We start from the raw sequence: 12,260 nt of genomic DNA, 5'->3' as shown, positions 1-12,260 counted from the left end.
GGGAATTGATGAGATGTCAGTTTCCAAATTTCCCTCTTGTGGCAGATGCATGGAGGATGGACTGGAGGGGGCAAGCATGACCTTGGGACCATGAGGCAGTGGTTGTAACCAGATACCCAGGGTGGAGGCATAGGGAGTGCGAGGCGGATCTTGTTGCCTCCAGCACACCTGCCCCAACTCCTGGCACAAAACAGCCCAGACCCTCAGAGCCCACAGTAGTTTGGGTTCTTAAGTGATGCCATTAGTTCCTCCAGGAAATCACCCGAGGACCACGTTACCGCCAGACCTTTACCGGGCTCCGGTCCATCCCACCCCGTTGATTAGTCCTTGGAATAAAAAGCCCTGCAATACCCTCAGGGCTCATCCCCGGTGCTCTCAGTGGTACATGATGTACTCACACACAAAAGAACAGACAACTTGACCCAGGTTAGCGTGGCTCACTGGAAAATCACCTGCTCTGAGCCAAACAGCCTTGAAAATCCACTTCTACACCCGAGCAAAGGCAAACAAAGGGAAATGGAGTGTTGAGCATTTGAGCAGCAAATTAGCTCCGAACCCATAGAGATAGTTACGCCATCCCTCCCCCCATGGACCACACACAATTTTCCATCAACCTTAGAATTTTCAGACTCTAGCCAATGGCTTTGTTTTTCCCCTAGCAAAGTTTGAGGTGTATTTATCAAACGTCCTTGGTGGGCTCAGTTCAGGCCCAGCTTGGGGCACATGCTGGATGCATGCAGGCCCGCTGTGTGCGTCAGGTACACGTTCTGCTCTCAGCCCCGTCCCTGTGCGCAGGAGGGTGTGTGACTTTGGAAGCACAGGGCACACGCGGATGGCACATTTAGGGAGGCACTGTACCAGCAGCTGATTGTGATTATGCCTTTCTTCTCTAAGTCTCTTGGAGCAGTGGACTCAACACTGACTGCACACACAGGTAGCCCTGAAAGTTACTGGTGTCCAGACCCCACACACCCCCACCAGAGTTTCTGGTCTAATTGGGCTTCAAGATGTTTTGAAGTGCCCCAAGGGACACTGGTGTCCAGCCACGGGTGGAAAAGCTCTGGTTTGGGGGCAGGAGGAGAGCAGCAGATGGAAGAAATCAGAGAAGACTTCATGGAGGAGGCAGACCACAGGAACACATGGGGTCTTGGAAGCCACCATGGTGGTGAGGAGCCTGGGCTTTGCGGTCAGCTCAAATCCCAGCTCCCTCCACTTAAACAGCCCTGTAATCAAGGGTAGGTCACTTGACTGCTGGGAGCATCTTTCCTCACCTTTAACATGGAGGTGGTAATATTGCCATACAGAGATATCGGAGAAGTCGGTGTGATATCACTCAGCGCTGTGCCAGCCTAGGGTCACCAACAGTGGAAACCCATTGCTGAAATTCTCTTCAGTCTGATGTGCCTCCTGGTAGTGTTTGGGAGCACCCAGTGAGAAGGCGCTCACAGCACTGACAAGTTCTGTGATGAAGAAGCCTGATTTCATTGTGTGTGGCTGAGCTGATCTCCCAGACAAGTGTGCCATCCGTGAGGCATACAGCCCTTTTCTCAGTTAACACCTGTTAACACCCTGCACAGTCATCGTTCCTCCAGGTGGTTGGAGATGCTGTAACTGGGGGGTGGCCAAGAGTGGGGGAGCGCTGTGCCAAGGAGGGAGCTGCAGACCCCCAAGGACTAGAATTCTGGGGTTTGGGATCCCCTTCATAGGTTCCCAGGTGGAGAGTGGAGGCTGAGCTTTCGAAAACCTGGCAGAAAATGTGGCAGTAGAGGTGGGGCCTGGGCCTTGCCCTGAGGACATTATGGCGTCAGGGGGGAAGGGGGACATTTAGACCACAGGAAGCAACTAGTAGAAGGAAATTGCTTAGTAGGCCTCGCAGGTGTGTCAGGAAGGTGGCCAGGGAAGGCGTCTTGGTGGAGGTGCGTCATAGAGGTTCACATTCACTCATTCATTCAACAAATATGGTTTGAGCACCTACTATGTGAATGTGCAGGGACTACAGCATATGTTCTAGGGACAGACAGCTGGGTTTGGATTCCATCTCCCCCTCTCCCTGTCTTGAGACCATGAACAAGCCACTTTCCCAGACCGAGCCTCAGTTTCCTCACTTGTGGAGTGGAAACCAATCAATAGCACTTGCTCGTAGCATGTGGGGTGGGGATTCAGGGAGGCGGTCAGCACGGTGGGCGGAGCCTGGTGCACCAGAAGCACTCACTCGATCTTGTAGCTCAGCGCTGTTACTGGGTCGCCTGTACTCACGCGCCCTCCCCACCTCTTCCCCAGCCGCGACAACTCCCCAAGCCTGAAGGAGATCCGGAACGGCTGCCAGCAGCCCTGCGACCGGAAGCCCACCTTACCTCTGCGCCTTCTGCACCCCAGCCCGGACCTGGTGTCTCAGGAAGCCACACTGTCCGAGGCCCGGCTCAAGTCGGTGGTCGTGGCCTCCAGCGAGATCCACGTGGAGGTGGAGCACAGCAGCACTGCCAAGCCTGCGCTGACGGCCAGCGCGGGCAACGACAGCGAGCCGAACCTCATCGACTGCCTCATGGTCAGCCCTGCCTGCAGCACCGTGAGCATCGAGCTGGGCCCCCAGGCCGACCGCACACTCGGCTGCTACGTGGAGATCCTCAAGCTGCTGTGAGTGTTCCCTTGCCAGCCCGCTGCCAGCAGCTGGGCAGTCTGCACTCGCTTGTTCCCGCATGCGAGGGTGCGTGCTGAGTGTGTGTGTGTGCACGTGTAGGAGTGTGCACACTTGAGTTGGGGTGTGTAAACGCGTGAGTGGGTGCACAGATGCAGGGTATGAGGGCACACGTTTTGGGTGTGTGTGTACATGTACGCTGGAGTATCTGGGCACGTGTGTAGGTATGTACACAAACATACGTGTGTCCATGAGTTTGAGAATGTGTGTGTGAGTGTGCATGAGCACACGGGTGCCCACATCGGCCACTCTCAGGACTGAGTCCAGTCGTTGGCATTGCCAGGTGCAGTCAGTGTGTGAAGCTCACCACGTTGTGTAGGGTGTGCGCTCATTGTGTGCTTGTGAGTGTCTTTATATGTGTATGTGGCTTTGAGTGGATATGGTGAGACAGGACATGTGGGATTGCCTGAGCACATGTATGTGTGTAAGTGTACAAGTGTGGGTGTGTCTGGGCACTTGTGCTGCTTTGGTGCTTGAGTAGCAATGATACACCTGTACATGTGGGTATGAGTGTACACGAGTGTTGTAGTCTGTGTGTGTGTTTCTCTGTACATGTATGCCTTTAGCCTGTGTGTGAGTGTGTTCCTGTGTTGTGTGCTCTGTGCATGTTGTGTGTGCTGTGTGGTTCTCTGTATACAGATGTCTGCTTTATTTTGGTGTGTGTGTGCCTGTGGGTGTCTGAGTGGTTATGTGTGTGCATTTGTGTTGTGTGCGCATGTGGGAGTCTTCTGTACAGGGCGTATCTTTTGGGAAAGTGGGCCCCCCTGGACTGTGCCGAGGACCAGGCCCTCTGTTCTTCCTCGTGAGCTCTCCAGTTGGTAGGGAGGGAGGTGTGTGCAGATCCAGCCCCTTGCGGGCCTGGCTGGTGTGAAAAACTCTGAGAAGGAGCCAGGAGACCCGGTCTGCTCTGGGTGGTGACACTTCTGAGCTGGATGCTTTGGCCTGTCCAAACCCTCCCTGAGCCTCAGTTGGGTGACTCTAGAATGGGGGGAGGGGCTTAATCTTGGACTCCCGAGAGTCTTTCCAGTTCTGCCGTTTGCCCTTGTACCACTCAGACTCATCTCACTCACACACGCCTAGTTCCTAGAGCCCAGATGGAGGGACCTGTGCTGAGCCCGGTGGTTTTACGGGCCGGCTGGGTCTGGAGCACCCAGCAGATGCCTGCCTGCTCGCTCCCATGCGTCCTGTCCCATGAGCTCGGCCACTCTCAGGACCGAGTCCAGTAGTTTGGCATTGCCAGGTACACTCAGTGGTGGGTGACGGGCTTTGCAGAGGGATTGGGGTATGATGGAGTGATCACATCTAACCGCTATACGGCACCTAGCTGAAGGCTGGGCACCAGGGCCCCTTGATCTGGGGGAGGCCGGGCTCCTGGGGCTTTTCACTGGTGCCAGGGTTTTACTGAGTCTCTGTGTCTTTGTTGTACACTGTGCAGAATGTGTTCCATCTCTGTCATGAATGTGTTGCTGCCTAGAGTGCACGCTGGGTCCAGAGGGTTGGAGGCACCCTACCGGTGCCTGGTGAGCTGGTCACTGGGTCTGGGAGGTGCCCGGGGCCACCCCGCATGCGCACACACACACACCTCTGCACACACACCTTACGCAGTGGCTTCTTGGGGTTTGAAAGGAGAAGCTGGATGCAGCATACCCAGACACAGCCTGCGCCCTTGCTTTAGCCGCCAAGAGGAGAGGGTGAGGTCTGCCAGGGGGTCAGCCCCAACTTTGCCCATGGTTCTAGCAGCAGAGGCCAGCTGAGGGCACAGCTGCATTTAGCGACACCTCCCGCCCCAACCCCCACGCCCCCACCCTGGCCCAAGGACATTCCAGATTCTACTTAGAGAGCATCTCTGAGATCACGCCTCAGTTTCTTTAAGGCATGGGGGGCCGTCCCCACTGTCTCCCAGGAGTGGCGGCCAGCCCCCTGAGAAGGGTCAGCGATGGCCCTCATCTCCTCCTTGCCCTGGTTGAGGCCGAGAGGCCCTGCGCTCTGGCTGTTTTCCGCAAACACCTGGGACGCTCAGGCCTCCTGCCGGCTCGGCCCTGACTCATATTTCTCATTAAGCACTAAGGGTTTGAGTTTCATCATGCAGTTCACACACATTTTTTTTTCCTTCTTCACAAACACGCTCATGAATGAGGACTCTGTTCTTCCTGACCTGCTTCCAGACCTCCTGCCTGCCTGTGTCACCCAGCTGCCAGGGAGTGGGTGGGGGTCGGAGGCCCGGTCAGGCGCTGCCTTCTGGGAGCCAGCAGTGTTCGCACCGATGCTCAGAGCAGCACCTCGCAGCCCTCTCAGAGGTTTCCTTGAAGGAGGGTTGATACTTCCAGAAGCCTCGGTTACTGTGGGGAGCTCAAAACACAATTTGGGCCTGATAACTTCTTTTCCTGTCATCTTTTCTTCTCCATCTCTGCTGCCTGCTTGGGTCACTGGCACGCTGGAGGGCCTAGGACATGTTGGATCCCCCAAAACCCCAGCAGCTCAAAGTGCTCCAGTGTGTGATACGTACGAAAAACCAGATTCAGAGCCAGGACGCTGGGCTCAAGGGCCACAGACACCAGTATTAGCTTGTGACCTTGGATGAGTTACTTGTCTCCTCTGAGTCAGAGCTGCTTCTGAGCATTAGAGTGAGATGGAGGGCGAGGCCCTGGGCGCCTTGCAGGTGTAGACACCAGGCAAATGGGAGTTACTACACTTTATGATTACAGTTGTTTTTCCTCTATTTAAGACACCGTTGAGAGTACGATGCATCGTAGATTTAATAACAACACTTGGAGAGGGGAAAAAAACAATATAGCATTTAAAGCACACTCAGATGGCAAAAAGCATGCATCTTGGAATTTAGGAAATGTGACAGTATGACAATCTGCTGTGTAATTGCATGCAGCGTTTTTGGCTCCTCTTGCCCTCAGTTTTCTTGTCTGTAAAATGGGTGCTTTTCTCAGAGGGCTGCTGTGATAATTCAGTGACGTTGTTTCCAGGCTGGCCCACTGCTGTGATCAACCGGACTGCTCCCTAAATGAGAGTTACGTGTAAAGAATGAAAGCACAGAGGCTCTAGTGTGGAATTTGGGGGTCTGAGGAGGGCATTGTGTGGGGCCACAGAAGCCAGGCTTAGTGCCTTGGCCCAGCTGGCCAACGCTGTTTGTCAGAGCAGGCACTGCTGGTCCCCGAGTGTGGGCAGTGCAGCCCACCCCACAGCTGGGGGCCCTGAGAGGCGCAGGTCCCTGATCAGCTCCTTCCCATAGGAAAGCCCACACATCGTTAGCGTTTAACACCTCTGAAAAGGAATGTAAGCCACAAAAAGTTCCCTGGAGACCCTTGAAAGGGAATACTTATTCCCAACACAGGTCAAGGTTGACGCTGAAAATATCACCCTGTGAGGCCCAGGCTGGGTGGTCCGATGGAAAGAATGTGGACTCGGCTGCTGGACAGAGCAGGTTAGGGTCTGTAGTGGTTTGGAGTCCTGCTCTTAACCTGCTAGCCACCTGTGTGTGAGTCATGCCTTTTTAAAATCCATCTACTTACGTGTTTATTTATCGACGTTCACCGTGCACTAGGCTGGGCCAGGCTCCGCTAAATGCTGGGGGTCCCAACTGATACCCTGCTCTCAGTCCTTCTGAGTAGCACCAGCTGCTAAAAGCAGTGACATCACCCGCCCAGTGGGGTGGAGTGTGGGAAGCTGCTGGCACACGTGAGACCACGGGCAAGGGGATGCTCTTCTGTCCAGGAAGAGAAAAGAGCAGTCACCATGAGGGAGAGGTGGGCACAGCCACTCCTTTCTGAGCAGGTCCAGCCTGGCTACATGTTATTTTTGCAAACACCTGGATTTTAAAAGAGGCCTGATGGGCTGAAGATCAGCTGGAAGGCCTTTAGGGAAAATGCAGACGGACGTGGGGCTATCCCAATGACTGGAAGCCCCAGGAGGAGACCCGGGAAACGTCGTATGTCACTCGGGACAGCCCTACTGAGTGAAGACCCACTGCAGCCAGATGCTGCGGCTCCACTGAGAAGAAACACCAGGAGTTTGGTGCAGGGAACGGGGATTGGTTGGCTGGCTGGAAACCCCATCAGACAAAGAATGGCTGAAATAGCCTCCAACAGGCTGAGAGATGGAGAGGGAGGCTGGAAGCATTGGTGGGGCAGTGCCAAGTTGGTGAGCATCGTTGGGGAGTCTGACAAGGTGCTGGGAGTGGGTGGACTGGGCCCCAGTCAGCATTCTCTGTTCCTCCCTCGGTCCTCTGGCCACAGGCACGACCGCTGCCAGTCATTCCTCAAGGTCAGCTCTCCCTCCGCTGGCCACTGTCTTCCCAGTGGGACTTGGGGTCAGGAGCTGGGTGCCTGGAGGGGAGTGAGTGGAAGGACCACCTCCTCGGTTGGGAGTCCACTGGCTTGAGAGTCGGCCAGATTGGAGTCCAAACTCCATCCCCAGCATTTAACTGTACGATTTTAGACAATAACCCCACCTCTCTGAGCCCTGGTTTCCCAGCTGTGAAATAAGGATAATGCTCCCTCTTGATGCATTCTGGTTCTCAGGGCTGCCTTGGTATTAAATGAATCGGTGTGTCACAGCACCTGCATTCGTCACAGTACTGGCACCCAGTGGCCTTGTGGCAAGGACAGGTGCTCTCATCTCCACCGTTAGCATCTTCGTGTACGGGCTTCTGGCAAGGCTTTTAGGTGATACCTGCAGAGCAGCATAAATCATATATGTACGTCTATGTGTCTGTATGTATTCGAGTAGATGTATTGACTTCTTTGGAAATTTTCACATGCAAATTCCTGGAGTGTGAGGTCACTATAGAAACTGGAAGTTCTCTGGAGCATTTGAGGCTGGCGGATTCGCTCTGCAGCCCTAGGAGGTCCCTGATGGGATAATGGGGCAGGTGGAGAGAGGGAGAATTTGCCTAGATCCCCAGCCTCAGACCTAATGGCCACTCATTTCTTGCCTTGGATTTTAATCCCTGGGTGTGGAGGCAGAGCCCCAGAAAGTAGTTTCCAGGCTCTCAGCCTCACATAGACAGGTGCTGGCTCAGGTAGTAAATGGCCATCAACTGTGATTGCATGGCCATCAGCTGTGGCTAGTTGGCCGTCAGCTGTAACCAGTGAGCCATTGGCCACTAATATAACTGCTGTGGCTAGGCTAGCAGAGAGAGAAGAGAAAAGAATGGGGGCCTAGCAAGAAGATGGCGGCTGGGCTGGCAAGTGTGGATGGCGGTTTGCGGACAGTGTGGATCCAGCCTCCAGTGAGAGTATAGTGCCGCCAGAGAGAATATAGTGGTATGACTCCCCTACCTATGGCTCCGTGGGTGTTCCTTTTTGGCCTCACCATATCCTGCGTTCTTGTATGGGGAGCGGGAGAAGAGACCCCGCAGGCCTCCCTGCATTACACTGGACCAGCTGGTTTGCCTTTTGAGGGAGCAGATATTTCTAAATGTGTGTGCATGGCAGGAGCAAAGCAGGATGAAATGTCCGTGGTGCAGCCTTCTTGCACCCAGGCCTTTCTGAGCATCGGAGGGCTGTATTGGCACCTCACTCAGTCTTCTAAAAACGCCAGTGGATTTCCCACTGGTCTCTCAGGCCTCAGCTCACCCCCACTCCCCAAACCTCCAGGACCCCCTTTGAGGACCCCAGGAGCCCACCCCAGGGAACCACCACATTTGTTCCCTGGGCTGTGGCCCCAAGATTGCTGGGGTTCAGGTTGGGTTCTGTATACATGCAGCCATCGAAGTGAGGCCTGCTTGGCCTCGGCCAGTGTGCTGGGGACGTCTGGCTTTTCAGAGGCTCCTGTAGCCCACCTACGTAAAGCTGTTGCATCAGCTACTGTTCCATTGGGCTATACCCCAGATTCCATGAATCAAGAAGAAATGGTGTGCTGGGAGGAAGCGTCTGTCCACAATTCCACCAAGTGTGCGTTGTGTCTCTTCCAGACCAAGGCAGCTGACCCAAGTCCTCAGAACTGCCTCTCCATTTCCCATGGCCACCCCATTACCTGCCCAGCTGGTCCCTGGTGTTATACACCCACACCCCGGAAGCAAAAGGGAACCTCGGTCATCTGGGTTCTAAACTGCTTATGTACTTCTAGAACCTCAGTCAAGTCCAACTTCTCCCCTCATTAGCTCTGTGACATTTGGCAGGTGTCCTGACCTCTCTGGGTCTCCATTTCTCATCTATAAATGGAGGTTCCAGAGCCAGCCTGACCCCCTTAATGTGAGGGTTAAATGTTTGGTGCTTGAAACCTGAAGCTCATTGGAGGTCCTCAGGATGCTTAAGGCCTCACCTGAGCCCAGAGAAGGCCCAGCTGTCTTTTCTCCTTCCTGAGGGTAGGTGATCAGGCCTCGTAGACTGGCCTGCTGCTCTCCCTCCCATCCCTGAGGCTGGTGTTGCTTGCCAGATGCTCAGGGCAGGTGCTCTGCTGACCCTCGCCTCACCCCTTGGGCCTGGCCACCCAGCCTCTGCCCAGCATACCCACTGCACACCCCAGAGTGGTCAGACTGGACGTTTGCAGCAGGGCCAGGAGCCAACCTCAGACTTGGAGCTGGGCTGGGCCTAGGTGAGGAGGGACATTTGTCTGCCTCTTGTTCTTTCTTTACTTGCATGTCCCCATGCTTGGTCCTATGTGAGCCGCCATAGTGGAGCCGACAGGAGGCTGAGCTCCAGGCTGGGCCTCAGGACACCCTGCCTCCACCATCCATGCGCAGCATAGAGCATGTGCCCATCCTTGGGCACTGGGGTCCATGGACCTGGCTGGGAATCCTTGCTCTGCTGAGATGGGTCGCTGAGGTGCTTGGGGCCTTACCCTCTCACCCGTAAAGCAGGTGTGATTCTGTCTCTTCCCTGGGTGCCTGATCTAAGGATTAAGTAAGTTCATGGCCAGTGCATGGTCGAGTAAATGCTTAGTAAACCTCAGCCAGTGAGTGCGCTGTAGAACTTAGCTCAGGCCACCAGGCTTTTCTGGGAATTCTTTTCTACATGTCCGGTGTTTGAGTCTTTCCTCAGAACCCTCCAGGGTGTGAGCTGGATTTTGACGGCTGTCACTTTATCACTATGTATTTGGAGGAAGGTAGGGTGGGAAAGCTCTCACCCAGGGGGTATCTATCTAAGCAATGCATTGTTGGTGGGAACAAATACTGGTTCTAGGAGTGAGAAGATCTTACTCTTTTTTGGCATAAAGCATAGCTAGACATACAGCACATAAACATATGCAGTGTATTGGGAGAACAATTAGGAAGAAATGTCAAGAAAGCTTGGGGCAGCGGGCAGAGGGATACCAGATAATTAAAAAAAAAAAAAAAAAAAAAAAAAGGTTGAGGAACACTGAATGCTAAGTGTAAAGGAGTCCCGGGGCCACAGGACCAAGAATCAGGTGTGTGAGTATTACCTGGGACGTGTGTGGATGCTCCCGAGCCTGGTGAAGGCCTGTCTGTCCGCAGGCTCAGTTGCTGCCATGCCCCTCAGAGTCTTTCCCCTTCTCTTGACCCTCCTGGCTTTTCAGAGGGCAGTTGGCAGAGGAATTCGCCTCTTTAAGAAGCTGTGCTAGTGGGAGTTGGGGAGCAGCCTGCTGACTCCACAGCGGTCTCCAGAAGCCGTTGCTTCCCTTGTGGTGACCTCTTGGGGTCAGCTCTGCTGTCACCTCAGCCAGTTACCTACCCACTCCCCGCCTGTAATGTGGACTCACGTTGGTCATGGGGCCAACTCCATGCGTGAGCCGGTCCTGACACACGGTGCTCAGCAAGTTGCAGCTGTCATTATCCTTCATGCTAATCTCGTGGCTGTTATCGCACAAATGGGACGTGACCCTCCTGTGCCCGGTCTCACCTAAGACCTCAGCTGCAGTCAGGCAGGCAGGAGCCGGGGGTCTGGCATCATGCAGACAAGCCTGGATTCAGTTTCTCATCAGCCACTGCTGTGTTAGCTCAAGCAGTTAGCTTGTCTGAGCCTCAGTTTCCTCATCTGTCAAGCGAGGCTAATCATCATCATCATCATCATCATCATCACATATAGTAATTGTATATCAATTATAGAAACATACAAAGTAATTTATAATTATAATCATAATCTTTATTGTGAGAATAAATGAACAGATGCAGTGCATGTACAATGTGTTGACAAAATCGTATCTGCTGTTTTTTCATTATTATTATTATTGTTACCATTGGTGTTAATACTGCCGTTAACAGTGACTTTAAGAAAAAAAAATATTACCTGGACACAAGACTAGAAGTATCTGATAAATCAGGAGGGTTAAGCTACAAATAAACAGCCTATAATTTTTATTTTTTATGAATCAGTCTGTATACATTTGCTCCTCAGTTCTGGTCAATCAAAGATGAGAATGGCTTTGCATTCCCAACCTACACCCCTGTATTAGTCAAACAGGGCGGCTTAAACAACAGCAGTTTATTTTCTTGCAGTTCTGGAGGCTGGAACTCTGAAATTCAGGTGCAGGCAGGATCCGTTTCTTCTGAGGCCTCTCTCCTTGGCTTGCCGATGGCCGTCTTCTCCCTGTGTCCTCACGTGGTCTTCCCTCTGTGTGTCTGTCCTAATCTCCTCTTATAAGGACCGCGGTCAGCTTGGGTTAGGGCCACCCCAATGACCTCACTTTATCTCAGTCACCGTTTTAAAGGCCCTCTCTCCAAATACAGTCACATTCTGAGGTGCTAGGGGCTAGGACTTCATCATATGAATTTGAGGGAGGGGCATTTCAGCCCATAAACCTCCCCCCATCAAGTTCCAAAGGCGGAAGGAACAGTAGCCTGGGTTCAGTGGCCAGGAAGGAGGAGGTTCCTGGGAGTCGGCCTGCCAGCCCCTTCAGTTGCCGTAAGGAAGTCTCTGGACAGGTTCTTCTGTCTGTGCGGCCTCCCAGCCACGCTGCACACACACACACCAGCTGCTTGTCGTCCCAGAGTCTTGGAAGCTGAGGTGGTTAGAGCAGAGTGGGTGCCACAAGAGTCTCCACCAGACTCTTGCCCCGTCTTTCCCATCCGTGACAGCATGCTGTAAACCTTGCCTCGTCCAGACCAAACCTGACCATCACCCCTTCTCGTTCTAGGTCGGACTATGATGACTGGAGACCGTCTCTGGCCAGCTTGCTTCAACCCATTCCATTCCCCAAAGAGTGAGTCCCACACATGTCTCTGGCCTATGAGGAAAACCTGGTATCCACCAAGACCTTAACAGGGGGAGCAGTCATGCCCCAGGATGTACCAAGTTACCCCTGGGAACACCATGGGCAGAAGTAGGAGGTGGAAATTTTGGTTCTCAGCTGCGGGACCCTGGGGGAGGCGTACCCCCCCCCCAAAACAAACTGAGCTGAGAATGCAAACAAAGCCATCCGCTCTGTGCATTCACGCCATGAAGTTAAGAGATTTCTATTATGCATCAGATGGAAACAGGAGGACCTGCCTCTACTCTCTCTGAGGCCGCAGTAAAAATCAAAAGATAATGCGTGTGCAATTGCTTTATATGTCAGACAGCGATGTGCTGAAAGCTCTATTATGTCCATTATGATTATTAGGTCACGCTCCACAGCGAGTTGGCCAGAAATGGACCCTCTGTCTCTCTCTTGC

At 53.5% G+C, this 12,260-nt stretch overlaps 1 protein-coding gene across 2 annotated transcripts in view; it reads left to right on the top strand.

Moving 5' to 3' along the window:
- The window catches only part of CMIP (c-Maf inducing protein), a 233,986-nt gene that overhangs the window by 205,560 nt on the left and 16,166 nt on the right, over window positions 1–12,260 (top strand). For both annotated transcript variants that reach the window (XM_019743707.3, XM_019743708.3), the window contains 2 exons: window positions 2,281–2,634; window positions 11,744–11,809. In XM_019743707.3, coding sequence (XP_019599266.1) covers window positions 2,281–2,634; window positions 11,744–11,809 — 420 coding nt within the window. The remainder of the gene's footprint in view (window positions 1–2,280; window positions 2,635–11,743; window positions 11,810–12,260) is intronic.

This window comes from Rhinolophus sinicus, chromosome 8, assembly GCF_057876585.1.
Source record: "Rhinolophus sinicus isolate RSI-liver-muscle chromosome 8, RSI-T2T, whole genome shotgun sequence".
Lineage (NCBI taxonomy): Eukaryota > Metazoa > Chordata > Mammalia > Chiroptera > Rhinolophidae > Rhinolophus > Rhinolophus sinicus.
This window is presented reverse-complemented; position numbering and strand designations above follow the sequence as displayed.